Consider the following 24,226-nt stretch of genomic DNA (forward strand, 5'->3'; position numbering starts at 1 on the left):
AAGATCCCGCTGGATCGGCTCGGACTTTTAACCTTTCCAGTTAAAACTCATCCAAACTAAAAGGGGCTTAAAACCACGTCCGAGGCCTGGAGGCCAGCAGGACCTCTCAGACTGCTGATGGAACAGCCTTTATTCCCAGGGCTGGCCCGCTAGGGGCTCGGCTCAGCTGTGCTCATCAGCACCCTGGATGAGCGGCGGAGGAGGGGGTGGTACTGCGGCTGAGTGGCCCTGGCACCTGGAGCTGAAGCGGCCAGGCTGGTGGCCGTAACACCAACACTAATACCTAACACAGTGTTGATGCGTTCACGTACCTGCTCCCTGTAGGGTACCTGCTCCCTGTAGGGTACCTGCTCCCTGTAGGGTACCTGCTCCCTGTAGGGTTTTAAGGTGGAGCGGTGCGGTGTGAAGGCAGGTGTATTAAAGAACCTTCTAACTAAACGCTCTCCATGTGCTAGATCTTGTAGTGTCTCCATTGAGTTTGAAACCAACTTTCCATTTCCCATCTCCTGTTAAAGCAGTTCCTGGAAACCTGTTTACATTGCTGAGTGGCCGAATATAACTTTGATGTTAATATATCATGTCAACTAGTTTTATTCAATTCAACAAAACTCTGCAATAACCACGTGTTACATTTCTCTCCTGCTGCTGTTTCCATGTATTGATGAATGTAGTATCTAGCCTGTAAAGATCTATAAAAGTCATCCTGACCTAATATGGATGCAGCTTGTAGTCATTCAGATCTCATGCATGTCTTTTTGTGGATAAGTGAGTAATAAGTATCACTCTCCCATCTAGAGCGGTGTTCCCAACCCTTAAATGTCCTGCATGACGTCCATGCTGCCCTTGCAAACACCAGCGTGTTTCTGCTGCCACACACTTGACTTAAATGAATGAGTGATCAACCGTATCTGCACCACCTGGTGTCCTCCTGAGGAGCCGGTGGTAATCTGGTGTGCTGAAGCAGAGGCATGGAAGGGCAGTGGTCCCTGAGGACCAGGATCAAGAAACACTATAGAGCATTTAGCTTGAACTCAAGCCACTGCAAGACTAGAAAATTCCTCCGCCTTGCAAACTCGTAGAACTCTAGTCCACGACGTCAGTCAGGAGTCACAGATTTAGCGTTTTATGATGTTAAACTTGGTTTGTAGTTTCTTGTCAGTGAGGATGGCCATAATAGGCTTCCTCTTTGTGCCGTTCCCTTCCACGTTCTTCCATCCTACAGAGTAGGAGGAGTCTCAGCCGAGCAGCGTATGGCATTTTCACATCTGGGGTTCGCTTTTGACAAGTAATTAAACTCGCGCCCACATTTTCAAAGGTAACACTTTTTTTTAACGGTGTAAGTTTTTGCGTCTTTACTGTTCCCTGCTTCAGCCCCCACAATAATTTTGAGCTGGATCATGTTCCGACAAGGTCCAGCTCAAATTAACCCTTGATGCTAGTGCTAGCAGGTAACATGTTCAAGATCAAGTGCGGTTAAAGTCAGACATGAAAATCTAAATAAATTTTACATGAATAAGTGATGCTTAGCCTGGCGGGGGGAGGAGAACCTGGCCTAATAAGCACTGAAGGAAACCCTGTCAAGATCGTCAACACTCGTTTATCTTAATGCTGCTGAAACATGTAAACCAAAAAGCGTTATATCCACTGCTGCCTTTCTAATTTTAAACTCAGTAACTTATGCTGTAACTGCACCTTGCCCTGCCTGCTCCTTGCTGCCCGCCGGCTGTGATCACAAGCGACAACATAGTAGTTCCCGCTGCTTCTTCGGGAAACAGCGCAAAAAAAAAAAAAAAACTTGGGATCTTGTAGGCGTGGCGGTGGGATTTCAGCCGTGGCGGGCCGCCACGGCTACGCCTATGTAAGGGAAACCCTGTGAACACTGAATCAGGTGTTTTGGAGCAGGTAATGAACATGCTGGATAGAGGCCGTCCAGGACCAGAATTGGGCACCCCTGTCCTAGATGGAGTATCTGGGATTGAAGGCAAAAACAATCTTCTGGAAGCCATCATCTTCTACCATTGAAAGTGGGCGCATGTCTGACAATGACGTCGATGTCCTGTCTGTCCGCTCAGCAGCTAAGGTGAACACGGAGCCACACTTCTGACAAAGATGTCCTAACCAGACTGTGGTCTTCTGCTAAAGATATAGAATGGCACAGCAACAAGCGGACTCCAGGTAGCTGCTGCGGGCTGCTAATAAACAGTATGGGGCACTTTTCTTACACTTGTACAGTTTTGTCCTCCTTCGTTTAATGTGAACACAGTTAATGTGTTTTTTTTCTGGAATTAGTATTTTGCACTTAAAAAACGTTTTGATTATTTACTCTGAATATTTTTCAGTCTTTTAATTAATGACTTTATTCATTTGTTATACGTCATGTTTAAGGTTGACATTTATGCAACCACTGGTTAATAAAAAAATGGTTGTTTTTTCACACTTACTGTTGCTGGCCCTGGTTCTCTTCCTCAAGCCTTTCATACACTCCACACTATGAAATAAGTAAAAGTATGTTTGACTTGTGCTGATATGGTATCGCATTGATATCGGTCGATACTGAAGGCTGCAATATCGGTATTGTATCGGAAGTGAAAGAGTTCTGTCGGGACATCCCTAAAAAACACTCAGCTATTTGCTAAATATTAGTTTCAGCTTCATTCCTGCTGATTCCATTTGTGGTTCCAGTGTTTCCCCTAGGAATTTTTCCAGCTGTGTGTGTGTGTGTGTGTGGGGGGTGGGGGCGGGGGGGATTGGGGGGATTATGACACGTCTCTAAATAAAGTAAAGTTTTCCAGTGCAGATTGGAGACAACCCATAGAAGCACTGATTTGATCTCATTTCAGAGAAAACTAGAACAGGTCAGATGCACCTAATAAATAAAATCACTAACAAACTCAGGAATCTTTCTTTGCTTCACTGTTCTGGTGCTGAAAACATCACTAATGCGGATCAAAGGAGATGCACAGATGAACGCACCTCTTATTTATTATTTGGAGACTACATTTGCTGCAGCTGGCAGAGGCAGAGATTGTTTCTATTGATACACGGATTTACAGAATCATTTTAAATGTTAACAGGGGAAGACTGCAGGAGGGAGCGGTAAAATACAGGGGGTCCCCAGCAAAAACAAACTTTACGAGTCTGATGAAACCCGCTGGTTTTCCATCAGGCAGTCACGGGGCAGCTCCAACGACCCAGTGGCTGTGCTGGGTCAGTTATCGAGCTCAGTCCGGTGTCGGTACAAGATCGGCTCGGGGTCCTTCGACTGCCGATGACGTCAAAGTACGGCAAACCCACTCGGACAAAATACACTACACACCTGTACTGTTGGAAAGAATTTAGCAGTTTCGTTATTAAAATAATGTTTCTTAAGACGTAAGTTTGTGTTTATAATGGTATTTGTAAAATAAAACACTATATTTTATTCATAATGTTGAACTCCTCTTTGAGCACATCCCTTGAAGGATCATAGGTATTAGCAACACCTGTGAAATTGTATTTGCAGGAAAGAAGTGTGTCCCGTTTATTGAAGTATTTTGTGTTTAGAGTTTTTGACGTCTTGTCCATGCGTAGTTCAGTTACGCTCATAGCTGCTAGCATAAACTCTGGAGTTAAAAGTTTTCTGGCTTTACTAAAATACCTGTCTGTACTTATTTGATTGATGGTAGTTTTACTTTCTATTAGACTCCAAATGTAATCATTTGGCACGTTTCTAATTCATAATTTGTAATAATGTAATCAGCGATATTAGCATTAGCATTCCTATGGCTTTTTCCACATATATTAGCATTGCGCTAACCACTCGCTGCCAAATATTAGCCTTTGTGATTAGAAAATCTCCTTTTGTCGCATTGCAATTTAATTGCACATGCAGTTAATCGTTCAGCCCTAATATACATGCAGCTCTATGCTAAAAGTGTATTTTCAAAGAGGTAATGATGGATTTCTTTGTAAAAGTTGTCCTTCTTTCCAACAGAAAGATTTGCCTGGACCAACGTAACGTGATAACAACGTAACGTGATTACGTAATTCCGTAAGGTTCATGTTCAGCCAATCAACTACTTAGATGTCATCGGCAGTCGACGGACCTTTTGCACCCAAGCAGATCTTGTACCGACACCGGCTCGGCAGAGGGTGGACGAGCCGAGGCGACGTCGTGCTCTGCTTAAGAAGAGGTGTTATTTTCCCGCTTCAGAAGAAGCGTCCAACGCGTTTTTACGCTTTCTCCGACACATGTCACATTGCTAAGTTGTTAGCGCCGTGCGCTAACACGTCAATAGTGCAGCGTAGCCTGCTGGAGGTTTTAAGGGTTCAGATGAAACACCCGACCTCTCAGGCTGCTCACACATCGATCTTAAGTTGTCGCTGTTGCGCTCACGCCGTAATACAGTATTAGATGCGGTTAAAGTCAGACATGAAAAAATAAAAATTTTTTTACATGAATAAGTGATGCTCAGCCTGGTGGGGGAGGAAACCCTGTCAAGATCGTCAACACTCGTTTATCTTAATGCTACTGGAACATGTAAACCAAAAGGCATTATATCCACTGCTACCTTATAACTTATGCTGTAACTTCACCTTGCCCTGCCTGCTCCTCCTTGCTGCCCGCCGGCTGTGATCACAAGCGACAGCATAGTAGTTCCCGCTGCTTCTTCGGTAAACAGCGCAAAAAAAAAACTTGGGATCTTGTAGGCGTGGCGTTGGGATTTCAGCCTATGTAAGGGAAACCCTGTGGTTATTTTTAAAACACAGGAAAGGTTCTTCTTTACCTTCCTGGCGTACGTTTCGTTTGCCGACTGTAAAACTTCTTCAGGCTGACGCTGATGGTGGCGTCACTTCCTTCTCCGTTTATCTGCAGGCAGTAGAGGACGTTGTCGCCCTCTACTGCCCGCTCTCCCCTCTCCGACGATGCAGTCCCATGCGTGGTCCAGCGTGTAAACTCCATCGTCCCTGTTCATGGTCCCACATCCACGTCTCCTTATCTCGATTGCTTCCTTGATCCATCTTTTGTATTTTTGTTGTTCGGTGGTTATGATCCGTGTGCTGTCCCAGTCCATTATATGGTTTTCTCTTGTGCAGTGATCTGTTACGGCTGACTTCTTTATTGTGCTTTCTGCTTCTTGTTTTGCTGCTCTTCTGTGTTTTCTACTTGTTTCTTTCTCACACTCCTTTCTGTGTTCTATTGTCCGTGTATTGAGTTGGCGTCCAGGTTCTCCTACGTATGTTTTATTGCAGAGTTTGCATGGGATTTCGTAGATGACTCCACTTTTAAGTCCAGCTGGTACCTTGTCTTTTGGGTGCACTAGTCTGTTTCTAACTGTTGTGTATGGTTTTGTTGGTGTGTTTATGTTGTGTTTTTTCATTGTTGCTCTTGTTTTTTCTGTTATGCCTCTGACGTATGGTAGGGTTATCACTGGTTCTGGTTCTTGTCTTTCTGGGTTTCTGGTTCTTTGCTTTGGTTGTTCTTTTCTTTCTGTTGTTGTTTGTTGTTTTCCTTTGTTTATTATCCATGTCGGGTATCTGCAGGTCTTTAAAGTGTGTTGTATGTGTTTGTCCTCTTGGTACAAGGCCCGCATCACTGCAGATGCAGCACCAATCCACCTATCGATCTCACGCTCCAGTTTTCCCTCACTCGTGAACAAGACCCCGAGATACTTAAACTCCTCCACTTGGGGCAGGACCTCATCCCTGACCCGGAGAAGGTATTCTAGCCTTTTCCCAATCAAGACCATGGTCTCAGATTTAGAGGAGCTGATTTTCATCCCAGCTGCTTCACACTCGGCTGCGAACCGCTCCAGCGAAAGCTGAAGATCACGTTCTGATGAAGCCAACAGGACCACATCATCTGCAAAAGCAGAGACCTGATCCTCAGGCCACCAAAACGGATGCCCTCCACACCTTGGCTGCTCCTAGAAATCCTGTCCATAAAGGTTATGAACAGAATCGGTGACAAAGGGCAGCCTTGGCCGAGTCCAACTCTCACTGGGAACGAGCCCAACTTACTGCCGGCAACGCGGACCAATCTCTGACACCGGTCCTACAGGGACCTAACAGCCCGTAGGTCTTAGGTTTAACTTGGTGAAATGTTTTAACCTCCAGAGGGGGGTGCTGTAACTAGGGCTGCAGCTATCGAATATTTTAGTATTCGAGTATTCGATCGAATCTTCCATCAATTAATCGAGTATTCTATTTGGGGACGTTTCAAGTGAAATGAGATCATGGTCTGCTGCTAAAAATATGAAAATAAAAATGATAAAAGGCTCAATAATATATATTAAATTGGTGTTGTCCAGTTCCCTCTTTCCCAGCTGGTATTATAGGTAATAAATATTTTATGGAACATTTGACTTACATTTCATTCACAATTTAGGTTTGTATTGACCGTGCCTAGCCAAAATAACACATCTAAAAATGTTCACATAATCAGTAGAATTTTACTTTTTCATTAACATGTTCAGTAGTCAGCAGCTAACATTTAATTTCTACTTGTAACCATGTACTTGTATTTATTCTATTATGTACAGGTTTGGCAACATAATCTAGTCTAAATAGTATTGAAATATAAAAGTGTTAGTGAGTTATATGCTACAACGGCTTGCCATGGTATCTGCGGTGGATGTATCAGACTCAGCAACATCTCGTAGCATCTCTGCACCACACCGCTGCAGAGATCCACATTAAACGGGATGGTTGGGATTCTCCTCCTGCTTGTGGAGTTTAGTCGTTCACAACCATCACGTTTTTTTCCTAAACACACGTACTCGTGAGAATGCTACTCGCTAGCTTAGCATTAGCCAATCTACCCGTAGTTTAACTTTGGACCGTGTCTGTCTTCTACAGTGGTTTGTGTCTTTGCTGGTTTTCTAGTAACCAGTAACACGTGTTCAGACTACGGAGCGCATCTGTAACGAAGCTTCGAATCAGTAAAAAATGAATCGAATCATTCGATGATTGGTTTCAGCTCTACTTGTGACTACTGTGCTGAATTTGTTTGGTTTTGATCTTGTGAAGGAGAAGGATTTAGAGGTCCTGGTATCTGACTCTGAGATCAGAAGGTGTTTGTGACCCTTCAGGGTGTTTTCTCCGAGAGGCCCTTGGGCTAACGATGCCGAGTGTTTGAATGTTTAGCGTTTGTCATCGTGGGAGTACGGAGACGAGGCTTTCACACACCGGATAACCTCAGAGGCAGGAAGTAAAAGCCGCTGTGACCTCAGTGAGGGCAGAGGTTGTGGAATGTGCTAGGAGACGCTAAAGTTCTGAAGATTCCTGACTAACTAAAGAGAATCCATGATGTTCAGGGTTCTGATCTAGCCCACTGTAATCCCTGCTGTGCGCCTGACCTTTCTGCTTTCCAAACATTCTCTCCAACCGTTCGTCTTCAGTGGAGCACTTCTGTGGTGAGAACCCACAGCTTGTAAAATGAAAGAGTCAACATGCACTCGGTGCTATGGACCTCCAGACAACCCTAATTGGGATTGTTCACTGTTCAGGGCAGCCGCTTCGGTTTTTAAATTGCTTTAAGTTGACATTCTGGAATTCAGGCGTCCTCATTTGAGTTATCCACGTTCCAAACATCCAGCCCAACCACATCCTCGCCCAGTTGTTTACTGGGTTTCAGAACCCAACCTGGAAGGAGCCCTGTCTGCTGTAGTGGAGAACTTTCACACCCGGGTCTGCTAACAGGATGGCCCTGCTTCAGTCCTTGTGATGATGTAGTTTATCGGTGCTGTTCTGGCTTTAAGCCAGCTGTAGTTTAGTGGATCTGAAGCAGGCCGTCCGTCCTCCGCCTGTTTCTGTCCCAGGAGTTAGCACAACCCAGCAGAGCGCCTTTGTTTGAAGTGGAGTCGGCTTTCATGGGTTTGTGCTTCAAGACACGGAGAAGCACACAAGAAAAGGTTCCTTATTTAGGCCTTTTCAGGTTTGCTAGTGTTATTTAATGTGACAGGAAAGGAATACATGGCATTGTGTTTATCTACAGCTTAATTCTTCTTACTCGTTTCCCTCTTATTATTGTTCCTTACCTGCGTTTTCGTCTGTCTGATCCTTCGTTTCTCTGCTTTTAGCAGTTCTCCTCCTCAGCCCGTCTTATTGTCTTCATCTAATCCTGTAATTGAAGCCGTTTTATTTGATGGTTTGTGTAGCCGTGATTTTCTTTCACCTGCAGCTTTGAAATCACAAGACAAACACACTCAGCCTGCAGCTTAGCTGCAGCTCTTGTTGACAACACCGCTAACACAAGTGTTTCTGTGTAGACCGACATGAGCGGTAAGACTTTCCATCTTATGCAAATGAAGGTTGGTAAATCTTCCACGTCCTTTTAAACACCTACATTCCTGCAGACGCTACTGAATGAAGTTAAATCAGGTGTGCATTGAATGGTTATTTCTGCAAATGTGATTAAAGTGTGCGGTTACAAACGTTTGGCTAACAGACAGATGGTCTTTGACATGTCGGATGCCAAAGCTTAGCTCGATATCTGTAAGACGGCCTGAGGTGTGTCCATCTTTGTGTCGGCTAAGGTCAGATTTAATGGGCTTGACTCCAGAAGTCACCCACTTGCAGGTTTAATGATTACTCTCAGACATTTTGAACGCATATGTCCAGTGATATCTAGGAATTTTGGGAATTCCAATGGGAATGGTTGCCTGAAGCCTGGTTCAGTGTTTTTTGTTCGTAGACCAATCTTTCCTCGTGACTATGGTTGCCTGTCATGGATCCATAGACAGCCTATTGAGCGTTTCCACCACCAACTCTAGCCTTCAACAGTCTTCAAGCAGTTTCAGAAAATCTACTACTCAGGTCTGCCAACGATGAATGAAAACACACTCAGGAAGGAACATGGGAAGCTAGTGATAAGAGTACAATGCAATCTGGCAGTCCCACACTAAAAGCTACCCGGTCCGGTCCGTGCTGGCCCAGATGTGAAAGCACCATTAGCTGTGCCTCCTTGAGTACGTCTTACCACCAGTCCAGTGATAATAAAACTCTCATCCATTCATTCATCGTGACTCTGCTACTAACAGATCAAATGTGATCTCTGTAAGGATTAGGGTTAGTCTAACTTAAAGAGCAAGTCACCCCCTACAAGAAACTTACTTCACTCCCTCTTCATGTTTGAAAAATGCAACAAATGCTGTTGCCTAGCAGACCGAGAGGGCGGAGCCGCTAACAAATACACACACACACACAGGCTCACAACGGCATTGTGACATCATAAGGACCAGTTGACATCATAGCATACCTCTTAGCCAATAGCGGTGGAAGATTTAAATTCTAATGCAGTGCAGAGTTTTTACCTGACAACGGCACAACACTGACAGTTTTAGGCAGAAAATTACAATTTTAACTAAAATGCACTAAAGTACAAAACTATTAACTACACGTGCCTGCAGCACGATTAGACACTCGTTTATTTAGTTTATCAGCAAAAAAAAGTTGATTTGGGGGTGACTTGCTCTTTAACAGCTCACGTTTATACACAACTCAATTCAAGAACCATTGAATTCATTTCAGTTTATTTATAAAGTGCCAAACCAGGTCAAGAGTCGTCTCAAGGCAGGATAATAAACTCAGGTGATTCTGGAGCTTAAATATCTTTTCCATCAATTTCCATTTAGCTGTGCTGTCTCTAGTCCTGGTGAGTGGTGCTGACCTGTTCCTCTAGTACATGCTTATTTTAGCAGGTGCTGTCATTGGCGTGCACGGCCCAGTGTGCACACGTACATCTAAGAGTCCAACTCAGCTTAACCATAACTGTTTCCTTTTCTCACCTCAACTGAACCTTAACCATCCAAAGTAAAACACGGCTTCACGTCTGATGAGTGAAGAACTTTCTGCTTCTTACCCCAAACTTACCTAAATGTGTTTTCGTCTTACCCCAAAACTCCGCTCCGGTCCGCCCCCGCCCTCCGCAGCCGCTCGCTTCCGAACTCAAATCATACTGGTACCCGCTCTACAACGGCTCCGCTCCGGTGCGGAGACCTGAGGGGGGCAAACAAGCATGCGCGGGATTTTCGAGATCTTGCGATACAGTCCGAGCAATAAACGCGGAAGTTAGATCCAAACACCCGTTGTGTGGGAGAAGCATCGGCATGAACGGTTTAATCTGCCCATCATTTGTGTTGAGAGATCAGCAGTGTTTGGATCAACAAAGTGTGACTACTTTGATAGTGGAAACTGTATTTATGGCTTATTTTTGTGCATTTAAACTTCAGCCGCCATTGATAGTTGTTAAAAGTTGTTAAACCGGTGCATATGAAACAAAAACGCCTTTTGTTTATCGATTTATTGTGAAAAACGGAAGTTGTGCTTGCTCCTTTTCCTGTTGGGCCGTTGTGATTTCTGTCCATTTACTGCGGAGGTGCTCCGGCGTCCGGCGAAAACAGAATCGATCCTATTTTTGCTGGATGGCGGAACGGCGGGTGGCGCACGGCGCCGCACGGCCGCAGTAGTGGAATTGCTCTGATTGACTACAACGGGACCGATTTTGCTGTGGAGTTCGTGCCGGAGCGGCAGTAGTGGAATGTTGGGGTTAGACCTGGCCTGTCCCACATCCAAACCCAGAGAGAACACACTGGAAGGCAGAAGAAACGTTGGCAGCTATGCTTCCCAGTGGCCTGTAGGAGGTTTGAGACCTTTAATGGAAGCAACTTCCCACATTCCTTAACTCAGAAAAACCCACACCTTCCCAACGGCCCTGAATACTTTTGTGCTAATTGCTCTTGCATTTCTCAAAGCCACCTGTATTGGTCTGAAATCTTCAAAAGGATCCCCACCCCTCTGACATTTGTGCTTGTGTACATGTTAGGTCATTGCCCTGTAAAGCAAGGGGTGTGTATCACGAGCTTCTCTTCTTTCCAGAATAAAGAAGCAAATGCACGTCTTTTTTATTTAGCACACACAGATGAGCACACATCCAAGCAGCGCCGCTAAATAGAGTCCTGGCAAACAGAAGCTGTGTTGACAGGAGAGATGAGCTGCTGGTCCTGTTGCAGCTTGCTGAAGCTCAGAGCAGGCCCCAAGTTCAAAGAGCGCCGCCACCGTGGAAGCCCCACAGTCAGCAGACTTGTTGCTACTGACACACACGCACACACACACACACACACGCACGCACGCACGCACGCACACACACACACACACACACACAGCAAATACTACTGGGAAAAGTCACGCCCATCTACTTCCGGACCATGGATCTGCAGACGAACGGTAAAATGAACGCAAGTCTACGGAACTAAAAACGTATTTTCTAATTCCGCTTGTCATGTGCCGGGGATTTCACATATGATGTCCGGTCATTTCAAATACGTCTTTTGGCCAATTGAAAAAAAAACAATGCAACTATAATAGTTTAACTGAAAAATATCATTGATACGGTTATCAGTCTAACTTATGGAATGCTATCTACATTTTTATAGCTTAAGGCAGTTTATTTTATTTCCTGGTTGGCAGAAGACGTCCTAGTTCCGACCAGAGAAACGTCATTTTTCAAAAATGTCCTGGAAACGATGAAATAAAAAAATTCCATATATAAAATGACTCAAATATCGATGCTTTAATGAGAGGATCTGTTCCAAAACATAAATATCTAGAATCAGAAGTATCACAACTTTAGCATCGTTCCACACATCCCTAGCCGCTGCATCAATATCTGGACTTGAGCTGAGGAAATTCTCATGGTTGAGTGAAAGTTTTCATCAGTCAGATGACTCCTGTGTTGTTTTGTTGACCTCCATCAAAGACAACAGTGATGGATAAGCATTTGAGCCGTTTGGCCAAGGAGTTGGGGTGTTGGAGGGAAACTGACTCATGTCCACACACCGGAGTTCAATATGGAGGTTGGTTGGTGCATACTCTGCATCATTTGCATACGGAGAACTGAGAAGTTGCAATTTAGATTTCTGGGCTTCAAAGTTGGCAGATTGTCGGGTAACCTCAGCGCTGAGTGAGCGGAGGTTTTCAGTTTGTCTGGTCTGCAGGCTCTAGGCTTCCCCCTCGGGTCACGTCCTCCTCAAGAGTGGTGGCACGGACGCTAATGACTGTCAAAGGAAAGGAAGGGGCACTTAGTAGTCTGGGTCGACATGCTAACGCAGCAAAGCACTCTGGGATTTGTAGTTTAGCAGCAGATGCCATGCTGTGCCAGTTCTAACACACCTTTGATATCTGGTCTTGCAGAACAGATTTGGCCTGAGGGCCAGAGTTTGACACCTGTGGCAGAAGCTGACCTTAAGGAAGTTGCACCGGGAGCCAAGTCAGTTATGCTAGGGTGGCATGGAGCAGTGCTGTTCTGTCTTTTCATCATTCCAACAGTTAGTAAGATGTTCCTAAAGTGTTTCAGGTGTTTGTGAGGCTTGTCCATCTCCTTGCACGAGTCTTAAGCCCAATTTATACTTCTCTGTCTGCGTTGGGACGGACACATGCAACGCCGTTATGCGTCGACGCAAGAGTCCTTGACAGCCTTGCGGAGGAAGATGGAGACATGTTCCAAATTTAACTATCTGTCGAAAGAGACAGAGACCGCAAGCTTGTGGTTGGTCAGGAAGCTGCTTCCTGTTTTCATTTGTAAACAGCAGCCTCTTCAGAAGTTGTAAATATTTAGCGGCAGACACGGAACAGACTGAAGAACGCATCGTGGAAAAAATCAGAACAAGTGAACATTTCTTCACCCATGGCTGGAGTAGCACAAGTGTTTTACTGATGATGGAAAAGAGGAGAAACGTGGGTTTAAAGGTGCCGATCGCATGGAGGTGGAGGGGAATGAGGGACAAACTTGTCCGTGTTTAAAAGTCTCAGATGCATTAAAACAATGTAAACACAATAGTAAACACACCGTCGAGGACCGTATACATGAGCGTAATGGTGGCAGGATACCTCAGAATAGCGCTCCGTTGTCCTGGCGGGGAATTGTTTTGCAACCATCCCCACGGAGCTGACGGAGAAGTCTAAATCAGGCTTCAAGGCCGAGCTCTAGCCCTGCAGGAACATGCTCACACCTTTAGCAAGGCAGAGTTTCAGTAGTATGATTCCTCAGGTGACCTCATCTCAAGCATGACTTTTACTTCTCCTTTTGGTGTACTTGAGTAAAAACTGTGAAGCATGTGAGACGACTCAGGAAGGTGTTGCTTACCAAAGCCTAGCAATCATTAATGAGCAAACGGAGACCTTTTTAACACACTGTGACTACAGTGCAATGGTAGAATGTGCACATCAGACCAGGCTATATGCAGAAGTTGTAACTGAAACTTGACCGGCTTCCACGGACATCCATGCAAGAACAATTTAAACCATGCGTAGTTTGTTTGTGATCCTCTATTTCCACAGCTCCACTCTCCAGTCCAGTAAGTGGCGTTTATCCACTGCCTTGTGAGAGATCTGTTCAGAATTAGAGGAGTTATGTAATCTACCTGAGTGGAAAACCAAAGTTTCATTACGTCTACGATTACAGTCCCTAGAAAACACCTGTTGTCTCTTCACGTGATTGCTGTTTTGTAGTTCCACTCATTAAAGGGGACTTTTGTGGGCGTGTGTTTAAGACTGCGGGTCATCGGCCTCGCCAAGGATGTCTTGGTTGTAATTGGTTGACTAAACTCACGGGTCTTCTTATTGGATTCACCTGTCCGGCTGCTCATTAACACAGATTATGGCGGCAACGGTTATACTTTTTGGTAGTAATGTACCCATTAGTACAGTCTAAGAAACAATCACGATTACCAGGAATATTTTACATAAACATATAAATCACACACACACACACACACACACACACACACACACACACACACACACACACACACACACAGTACATTAATGATGAAAGGCATGATTGCCTTCTAGAAGGGGTTTGAACCCCTGAAGTATCTGTTGTTCCTGTTCAGAGATGAAGCATTCACTCTACTACTGATTTGCAACGTTGATGTTTTATAACACGAGCCTGGAGGAGCTCTGCTGTGTGGTGGAGTTGCTGATGCGATCAGTTAGCTTCTGCTAGCTGAGACGTTCTCTGCTGTTTCCTGGGCCTCATTTATCAACCGTACCTCCGAACAGATCTGTGCGTAGATGGTGCGCAGGAACTAATTTAGGCATGTGAGGCGTACATTATTACCTGTGCGAGGAAATGTTCCTAAGCATCAGAAACCTCAGACCTTGTGTAGGAACAGCGTCTAGCAGCAGAACGGGGAACCGCGACACTGAAGGTCTCAGTCATCCACTAATTATGTTACCCGTTAAATAAATAAGCAGGTGGGAAGACAGCCGAGTCACGTACCTGGCGCTAAACACTCGACGGGAATCTGACTTTGTAGAGTGGATGTCGTGATTTTTTTACTCATATTTTTTCTTCCCATTTTTATATGTTATGAATCTTTTAAATCCATTAATATTGTGTTAATTTGATTATATTATATTTTGTCCTTGTGAGACGGCTCGTGGTTTAGCTGGATGGGTCAGATAAAACGTGGTTTATTATTATTCAGGACTTGTCCGAGCTGCTCTCTGGAGAAAACCTGTTTTCCTTCTCGTTTGTGTCTGTTTTGTCTTGTTTTTGTTTCTGTTGCCGTTCTACGATGGTGTGTAGCACCTCAACCCTCTGAGAAGACAGTGGAAGGTGCTGTAGAAATCAAAATGATGCTTTTCGTTATGGATGAAAAGCATCATTGACCTGGTGAACTTCTGGTTCTGGCTAATGGCTCGAGGACAGCTCCACTCACACGTTCACTCTGTTCACGTATCTCTGCTCACCGACGATGCTATGTTTGCCTTTTTCCATCTTTCCAGAGAGGGTTGGATGGTTTCTGGAAGTCTGTGGCCCACCGTGTGCCTCGGGACCCAACGGAGATGAGAATCCTCAACCCTTACTTCATCCAGGAGGCTGCATTCCATTTTATAGGCTTGCCCCTCAACAATGGCTTGATGGGCAAAGGGGTAAGACACGCGGCTGCAGTGCTTTCTTTCCAGACTATTCCACTCAGCTCAGCCTTTGTTATGAAGCCCTGCCGGGCAGAGGCGCTCCACAAGGTGCTGAACAATAATAAAGTACTGGGTTGTGCTGGCGGTTAGTCTCACCAGCCTGCAGTCTAACAGCACAGCACACACACCGCTGCCGCTCCTACACTAGAGGTGTGAGTCTTCACTTGCATCCGGATTCGATTACGGTAAACAATTCAATTTGATTTGTTCTCACGATTACTTCACATGGATTTGTTTTCATCGATAAGTAGAAGATGTGTGATAATTGCTTTTTTAAATCAGAAACGTGTCTGACACAACCTGCCACCCCCACAAGCTCTCCATTCACAGCAGTCCTCAGGACTAAACATTTAAACATTTACGAAGATCTAAGTAAAAGTCTGTTTCCTCGTTCAACACCACACCTCAGGCTGAGAAACGTCGCTGACTTTTATTAATACATCTTTAAAATCATCAGATTTTCTTTCATGTTCTTTCAAACAGCAACAAAGCACAGTCTAATGTAAACAGGCTACTTTGGTTATACTCCCAGGTCTCCATACAACTGGCAGGTGTTTAATAATACTAAAGGGATGAGAGCATGCGCTCCCAAACACCCAGAGGTAAACGAGAGAACGACAAATGAACGTTCCACCTGAGATTAAAGCCAAACTTGTCTTTTTATTCTCGTCACATACCAGGGTCTGGACCTGTTGGGCTTTCTGAGTATCGGTTTCAGGAGCAAGCAGGGGGATTCATGTTGTTCACAAACATTTTTGCTGTAGTGTGTCACACATTTTTCACTTGACCAATCAACAATCACAGCATGCCAAAAACCGATCACACGCAGCGGTGCTGTCCTAGAGTCAGGTCGACGTTGACCTCTGGCCCCCGGGTCTGCAGCTGGGTGGAATTCCTTCACATGGAGGAGGCGGGGTTTGAATTTCTGGGTTGAAGTGATGGCTCACGAAAATAACTTCTAGTTCCTTAAAAGCACATCTCAAAAGTGCCAGCGGTAGTAATTGATCCCATGTTGTGCTTACAGTTGCTCTGGACAGGTGTAAAATAGCATGATACAGGTCCTTTATATTCACCATGTCACCATCTCCACGGCTGGCTTTCCCATGTCCAAAAGGTTTGCATGGAAAATGAGTTGCACAGTTTCAGACCCTGTTTCAGGACGCCGTAGGATTCCCTTGGAAGAGCTGGGCCAAGTTAGTGGTGAAACCTAGACAGACACAATTATTTTGCTCTGCATGTTGGTCTAGCCACACTCCATTTGAGCCTCAGCGGGCCCAACAAGTCTTGTCTTGTCCATGACAATGCTCTGTCTGTTTGGTTGGCCAATCGCATCAACCCTATTGGTTGGTTGGTTGGAAAGAAAACCACAGATGTCACCTTGCAACTGAGCTCTGTCCATGGGCCATGGTCATACACAGGGTGGGCCATTTCTATGGGTACACCTTAATAAAATGGAGTGGTTGGAGGCATTAACGTCCCGTTTGTGGCACATTAGTTTATGTGAGCGGGGAAACTTTTCAAGATGGGTGGTGACCATGATGGCCCATTTGAAGTCGGCCATCTTGGATCCAACTTTTGTTTTTTCAACAGGAAGAGGGTCATGTGACATATCAAACTTATTGGGAATTTCACAGGAAAAGCAATGGTGTGCTTGGTTTGAACGTGACTTGCCAAGCTAGGCCCAAGTGAGAAGAACAAAGCTTAGGCTGCTGCCCCACGACCCAACCCCGGATAAGCAGAGGAAGATGGGTTGAGCCCCTGGTAGAGTTGAGCATTGAACATCGACTGGAACTGGTGCTGTCAGTTTTTCCCAGAATTGTTCAAATTTTGTCATTCCGATTCCTAGTTTCCATTCCCAGTCTGCCATCGGAAGTAGAATCTGCAGCCAATCTCTGTAAAAAAAACATGATGTGCTAACTCTGATCAATGCCTTTCAGAGCCTATCACACCATGTGTCTGTCACTCCTACTTTACAGCCTGTGGAGACCCTGAGTGTGCAGTAGGGGTGGGAATTGATGAGTGTTTATCAGTATCAATGGCATTGTCGGTTCAGTCTATTGATCCAGTTCCTTATCATTTCCTTTTTTAATTCCAGACTAGTTCAGTAGGTGGCAAAAGCTGATTAGTTACCTGCAGTGCTAACCGGAGAGGTCATGCGAACGTGACCGCTGCTGCTGGTCCGTCAGACAGACTTGAACTGTGGCATAAATATTCGACTCGTAAGGAGCTTGACACACGGGAGGCGACAAACGACCGCGGTCAGCGAAAATTGTCGCTGTTGCTTTTATTACCTGACACACGGGAGGCGATCCGCGCCAGCGACAACGCCGTCTACGCATTCTGTTCCACGGCGAAATCTAAACTTCCCTTGTTTTGCTTGGCTGTGTCAGGTTGGAGGGAATTAAGGTTATTTAAGCGGTTCAGAGTTAATAAAGCGGTAGATATGATGTTTCACAAGGTGCTGCTAGAGATATGTGACATCTTACTTGTGATTTTACTATAAAACATAATAATAATCAACTTCTCCTCCATGTTTGCTCGGAGATGTACGGAGCATCCTGTCCACTCATTGGTCAGTGAATGAAACCTCCGTTGATTGGTCCTCGTCCGAGCGACAGCGATGAAAAGTTGAAAATGTTTCAACTTTCTGAGATCGCGTCGCCGGGTCGCCTGTGCACGACACGTGCACGAGTGCAAACTTTCACACGCACGTTTTTTGCGTTTCGCTTGGTAGGAGAGAGACCCGCGATTATCGCTTTGTCGCGCATGTCTCATTGAACATGAATGGAGGAGAGGCGATGTTGCCTCCCGTGTGTCGAGCCCATAAAGCTGCTCAGAGACATGAAACACTCGTATATGAACCCAGTATGTATTTTATTATTACATTATAGGGTTTCAGTACTTTTTAGATGTTGTGAGTTTTTGAAAGCGTGTTTTCTCAGCCTGAGGCGTGGTGCTGAACCAGGAAACAGATGTTTTACTTTGTTAAATCTTCTTAAATGTTTACATGTTTTGTCCTGACCTGTTGTGGATGGAGAGCTTTTCAGGGATGGCAGCTTGTGTCAGTTACGTTTTAGATAAAAAATAAAAAAAGCAATTATCTGACATCTTCTTTTTATCGATGAAAACAAATCAATATGAAATAATCGTGATGCATCAGGATATCGAATCGAATTGAATCGTTGACCCAATAATCGTAATCGAATCAAATCGGGAGACAAGTGAAGATTCACCTCTAAAGCCCTTTTCAGATAGACATTCTGGAACATTTGTGGACAATTCAATCCGGTTTTTAACCGGAACTGTGTTTTCAGACACACCACTTTTGTACCGGAACTTGTCCTTTCGGCTGCGTTCACACAGCAGGGAAAAGTTCCAGAAGTCTGACGGCGGCGGGGGGGGTGGGGAATCGGACTCATGTTAAGAAGAAGAAGAAAATATCATTTCTATAGCGCCTCTAAAGATAAAAAATCACGAGGCGCTTAAGCATAATTCTGCGCACGAAGATGCATAGGAGACCTGGATGATGAAGCTCAATGGCTAAAGGAATCACTGAAGCGGTGTGAAGCGCTCTGTTGCGCGTCTAGACGGTACCGTAGGAGGCGAGCTGCCGTGGTTCGCCGCATGCTACAGCAGCGGGCTATCTAGGTGCGCACAGCGTCCCCCGGTCCCCTCCTCCTCCCCCTCCCTCTTGTCCGGAACTTTACCTCACCAGTATGAAGCAGCCACCCTGTCCGTAACAAGTCCGGACCTGTTACTAGGGGCTTTGTCCGGATAAATTCCGGAGCACGTTATCCGGATGTTTGTATTCAGACAGAAAGGTCTTACGGACAGATTCCGGAACATTTCCGTTTTTCATGGCCTGTCTGAAGGGGGCTTAAGTGTCATGGTGATGACGATGGTCGTGATGATGATGATGGTCATGATGATGGTGATAGTAATGAAGATCACATGGTGATGATGATGGTCATGATGATGGTGATAGTAATGAAGATCACATGGTGATGGCGATGGTCGTGATGATGATGATGGTAATGAAGATCACATGGTGATGGCGATGGTGGTGGTGGTGATAAGCCTGACGTTTGTAAAGAAGAAGGTATGAGCTGAATACGTTTGGTCCTGTTCTGCACAGGTGTTAGCGCCTGCCTATCTGCTGCAGTGTAAATGCTGATAACTCACCACCGACCCACCTAAATGACACAACAGTTTCTTTAAATCCTGTGAGCTGCTGGAGGGACATCAGAGGACCGACAGAGCTTGTTTAACAGGTCTCACTGCAGCTTCATTCTCCACAAACTGTGAGAACTGTTTCTGCGGTGAGCTACAGGAGCTGCTTTGTTAGCTCAAACAACACGAGGATGATGGAGCTGAGGCCACAACATGACGCTCCACCAGCTGTCCGTAGAATTCTTTTGGGAAGTCCAATTCCAGACACCACAGACCCCAAAGTCCTTCCTGTTGGGCTCCTGCAGTCCAACAGTCCTTTAGTCTGAGGTTTTTAACACACACAGCACCACTTGTGTGTGTGTGTGTGTGTGTGTGTGCATTTGAATACGCAGTAGGAGGTTGCTGGTTCAGCCCCATCTTCCCTGAGGGCTTCATATCAAGGTAATGATTTAAATAGTGCCTCCCTCAACATTCTCCTCTCCACCTGAGGGGTTTCCCCAACATCACTACTTTTTCTCCTTTTTTCTGCAACATCCTCACATGCAAGCACACACACACACACACACCAGCTTAGGGCATTCAGGAAGTCCGACTCGACCCCGTAGATGACTGCAGGGTCTGTGTCTTGTAGGCTGATCACCATGAGCAGCAGTGAAGTCGGACAAAGACAGGAGGACGCATGTTTAGCTGCATGCTTGCACCTTATCAAATCAACAACAATAGAAAACATGACTGTTTTCTGTATCTAATCTAAGAGGGGACTTGAGTTTTAGTGAGTACTGAAGACACACCAGACGTGATGTTCTAGGCCTCAAAGCTGACGTGATTTGTCTGCATGTTCCCAAGAGTCATGATGGATTTACAGGAAAAGTATTCATCTTCCTGTTATTACTATAATGTGTGTGTGTGTGTGTGTGTGTGTGTGTGTGTGTGTGTGTGTGTGTGTGTGTGTGTGTGTGTGTGTGTGTGTGTGTGTGTGTGTGTGTGCTTCCATAGAACATTCCGACTCTGGGAACAGTGGCGATAACAATGGCGCTACATAACTGTGACGAGGTGGCGGTGGCGGGCTTTGGTTATGATATGTCTTCACCTCATGCACCTCTTCACTACTACGAGAAAGTCAAGATGGCGGCCATCAAAGAGGTGAGCGTTTCAACAGCGGTGCGTTTTGGTTGTTGCTAACTTTAGGATTTTGAACACTTCTTTTTCGTGTTTCTGCTGACTTTGGCCTTGGAGAAATGAACGGGGATGAAAGAGGATGCTGGCCTGAAACAAACGTTACTGCAGAGCTCTGACCATTGGAGCCGACAGAAGGATTCTCTGAGGTTGTCACTGAAATAGCTGAACGTTTGTTTTGGTTCGGATGGTGGTGGTTGTTAGTCAATCTCAGAGTCACTCTCTAGTAGGTGGATTGTTGCTCCTTGTTCCACTGAGTTAGTAAGTAAGTATTTCAAAGTAAAACGTAAGTGGAAGTGGACGTTTGGACCAAACTGGGTTGTAAAACAGAAACATGAACCCAAACACTGCAGCAGGTGGGTACCAGCTGGCCAAACAGAATGCAGCCCGGATGGTAACAGAGGCAGAAACCCGGGCATGGGAGGAGTTCAGTGAGACCATGGAGCAAGACTTCCGAACGGCTTTGAGGAGATTCTGGTCCACACCCGGTGCCTCAGGAGGGTAAAGCAGTGTGCTGCTAACACTGTTTATAGTGGGGACAGTGTGCTACTGACCTGGGACGTTGTGGATTGGTGGGCTGAGCACTCCTCAGTCCCACCGGTACATCTTCCAGTGAGGTAGCAGACTTTGAGGACTCTGGGTTGGGTTCTCCAGTCTGTGGTACTGGAGTCACTGAGGTGGTCAAAAAGCTTCGCAGTGGCAAGGCTCCGGGGGCAGTTCCACCAGTATGGGATTCCAGAGTGGTGGCCCTCCTATTTAAAAAGGGACCGCAGGGTGTGTTCCAACCACAAGATCATACTCCTGAGCCTTCCTGGTTAGGTCTATTCGGCGGTTCTGGAGAGGAGGGTCCATCGGATATTTGAACCTCAGATTCAGGAGGAGCAATGTGGTTCTTGTCCTGGCCGTCAAACACTGGACCAGCTCTATACCCTTAGGGGGATCCTGGAGGGGGCGTGGGAGTTTCCCCAACCAGTCTACATGTGTTTTGTGGAACTGGAGAAGGCGTTCAACTGTGTCCCTCGGGGTGCCCTGAGTATGGGGTACCAGGCCCCCTGATACAGGCTGTTAGGTCCCTGTATGACCGGTGTCAGAGCTTGGACTCTGCCAAGGCTGCCCTTTGTCACCGATTCTGTTCATAACCTTTATGGAGCGGATTTCTAGGTGCCGCCAAGGTGTTGAGGGGATCTGTTCTGGTGGCCTGAGGATCAGGTCTCTGCTTTTTGCAGATGATGTGGTCCTGTTGGCTTCATCAGAACGTGATGTTCAGCTTTCGCTGGAGCGGTTTGCAGCCGAGTGTGAAGCAGCTTGGATGAGAATCCGCTCCTCTAAATCTGAGACCATGGTCTTGATTCAGAAAAGGGTAGAATGCCTTCTCCGGGTCAGGGATGAGGTCCTGCCCCAAGTGGAGGAGTTTAAGTATCTCGGGGTCGTGTTCACGAGTGAGGGAAAACTGGAGCGTGAGATCGATAGGTGGATTGGTGCTGCATCTGCAGTGATGCGGGCGTTGTACCGGTCTGTCGTGGTGAAGAGAGAGCTGAGTCAGAAGGCGAAGCTCTCGATTTACCGGTGGATCTTCGTTCCTACCCTCACCTGTGGTCATGAGCTTTGGGTAGTGACCGAAAGAACGAGATCACGGATACAAGCGGCTGAAATGAGTTTCCTCCACAGGCTGGCTGGGCTCTCCCTTAGAGATAGGGTGAGAAGCTCGGTCATCCGGGAGGGGCTCGGAGTAGACCCGCTGCTCCTCCACATGGAGAGGAGCCAGTTGAGGTGGCTCGGGCATCTGGTCAGGATGCCTCCTGGACGCCTCCCTGGTGAGGTTTTCCGGGCACGTCCAACCAGGAGGAGACCTAAAGGTAGACCCAGGACACGGTGGAGGGACTATGTCTCTCACCTGGCCAGGGAACGCCTTGGGATTCCCCCGGAGGAGCTGGCCCAAGTGGCTGGGGAGAGGGAAGGCTGGGCCTCTCTGACAAGGCTACTGCTCCTGCAACCTGACCCTGGATGACCAGCTGGAAGTGGATAGGTCGATGAATGGAAGAATAAGTCCTTCAGCCAGCAAATAGCAAAAGGCGATAATTTGCAGATGGCAAGTGTTCAAAGCAGCGCCCACAGTGATTCCTCTAAATAAAGTGGACAGAGGGTCAGGACGCACTGTGGCCTCACAGATCTTGGAGAGGGCGTCAAAAATAAGCTCCCAATATCCTGCAGTTTTGGACACGTCCAGAACATGTAGAAGCGTAATGTATGATTGTCTGCAGCGTTCTCAGCTCCAAGTTGGGCTTGATTTATGGGAGTTTATCTCTGGACCAATGTAAAATGCTGTGCTCATTTCTCAGTATAAATGTGTTACACAAGGAGAAAATCCCAGCTTCTAAAGAGATTCTGGACCCATTCCCTGCTTTGGGCGGGTGGTGGTGGGAAATGTGTCACACTGGTGGGTTAAACTGTCATCCTCGAGTAAGGCCAGCAAACGAGGTGGAAATCGTAAAATGAGTAATGGAGAGACACCTTTAGAAAAATCAGAGGGCCATGTTTAAAAATCAGTTTCAATCCCTTTGAGATGTTTATAGGTTTACAAAGATCATTTAGGTGAAGTTAGGTTCACATCACATTCTGTAAATGTCACAGGGATCAAACCGAGTCTCAGGAGGTGGCGCTGTAGTGATTTAAATGAAACATATTTACGTGTGTGTGATAAAACTCAACGTCTGGCTTGTTTGTGACTTTCTCTGTTAAAGTTATTCAAGTGTCCATCTATCTAAGTGGTGCTGTTCTCCAGAGAACCAATCGTCTTGGTGTGGTTCAGTATAACTCACACTAAGCATGTTTTATTTATAGTCAGTTGTCTGTGAGTGGGCGGAGCTAAAATAATTTGAACTAATCACCACAATAATGTGGTTGTTGCAGTTGTGTGATGAAGCCCAGCAAGTCTGGCACCGTTCTGACCTTGTAGAAGCTATGAAACTTTAACTTGCATGTAGGTGGCGCTGTGGAGATCACCTGCACCAACAGTTTGCATTCAGCTCATTTAGGGGCTGCATTAACATCCATTTCTCTAGAGTAAGGTTGTCACGGTAACCAGTGTAGCGGGAAACCCCGGTATAAAAGTTGACAATAATAATAACCGTCTTGTTTTAAAAAAAAACTATATTATCTTGGTGGATTACCGTGGCTGTGGTGTAGGCGTGGTGACCCTTACCAGCCACCGTATCATCTGCTGAAGTTGCCGGCGGCACATGCGCACTTTGTTGTTTACAACCAAAACTTTCGTGAAGCTAAAGCTGAAATAATGGCCAAAGGAGGAGACGGCAGCACTCAGGAGGACATTTATTATCCCTCAAAGAAGACAAAGTCGGAAGTACGGGCATCTTTTGGATATTTGAAGAATGTCGAGGGACAGCTGATAGAAGACGGCTATCCTGTTTGCAGCACGTGCAGAAAAAGTGTCTGTGAAAGGCAGCAACGCTTCAAATCTCATGACACATCTGCGTGACCATCACCCACAACTCTACAGTCAACGCAAGGCAAGCTAACGTTAGCGCTTTAGCTAAAATGCGTGATCCGAGGATTTGGGTTGAGGGAGAATGCAACGAGTCGCTATATAAAGCAGCCGCAGCGCCGCTACCTGCATATAAACCGTGTCGCGGACACCGCCATGTTGAAATGACGCTATGCATTACGGGGCTCCCAGCGGCAGATAAGAGTTGGTCTCTCTCCGAGAATAATTATGAATTTAACAACGATTACTGCCTGATGACATTTTCCCACATCTGCAAAGCTCACTGGAAGGACACAAACCGAGGACGATATTTTCCTGATATAGGGTTTATTACTCAAGTAAGGGTAAAAAAGTATCTGATTAGAAGGCTACTTGAGTACTGAGTATCATCTGATCTAATATTTTTAAAATGATGAC

General features: G+C 45.8%; 1 protein-coding gene across 5 annotated transcripts in view; it reads left to right on the top strand.

The window, feature by feature from the left end:
• st3gal3b (ST3 beta-galactoside alpha-2,3-sialyltransferase 3b) overlaps nucleotides 1-24,226 on the top strand; it is a 107,934-nt gene that overhangs the window by 76,066 nt on the left and 7,642 nt on the right. For 4 of the 5 annotated variants that reach the window (XM_054737242.2, XM_070541842.1, XM_054737243.2 and 1 more), the window contains 2 exons: nucleotides 14,770-14,916; nucleotides 20,128-20,274. In XM_054737242.2, coding sequence (XP_054593217.1) covers nucleotides 14,770-14,916; nucleotides 20,128-20,274 — 294 coding nt within the window. The remainder of the gene's footprint in view (nucleotides 1-14,769; nucleotides 14,917-20,127; nucleotides 20,275-24,226) is intronic. The other variant, XM_054737245.2, reaches the window with a different exon arrangement.

The sequence above is a fragment of the Nothobranchius furzeri genome, chromosome 11 (assembly GCF_043380555.1).
Source record: "Nothobranchius furzeri strain GRZ-AD chromosome 11, NfurGRZ-RIMD1, whole genome shotgun sequence".
Lineage (NCBI taxonomy): Eukaryota > Metazoa > Chordata > Actinopteri > Cyprinodontiformes > Nothobranchiidae > Nothobranchius > Nothobranchius furzeri.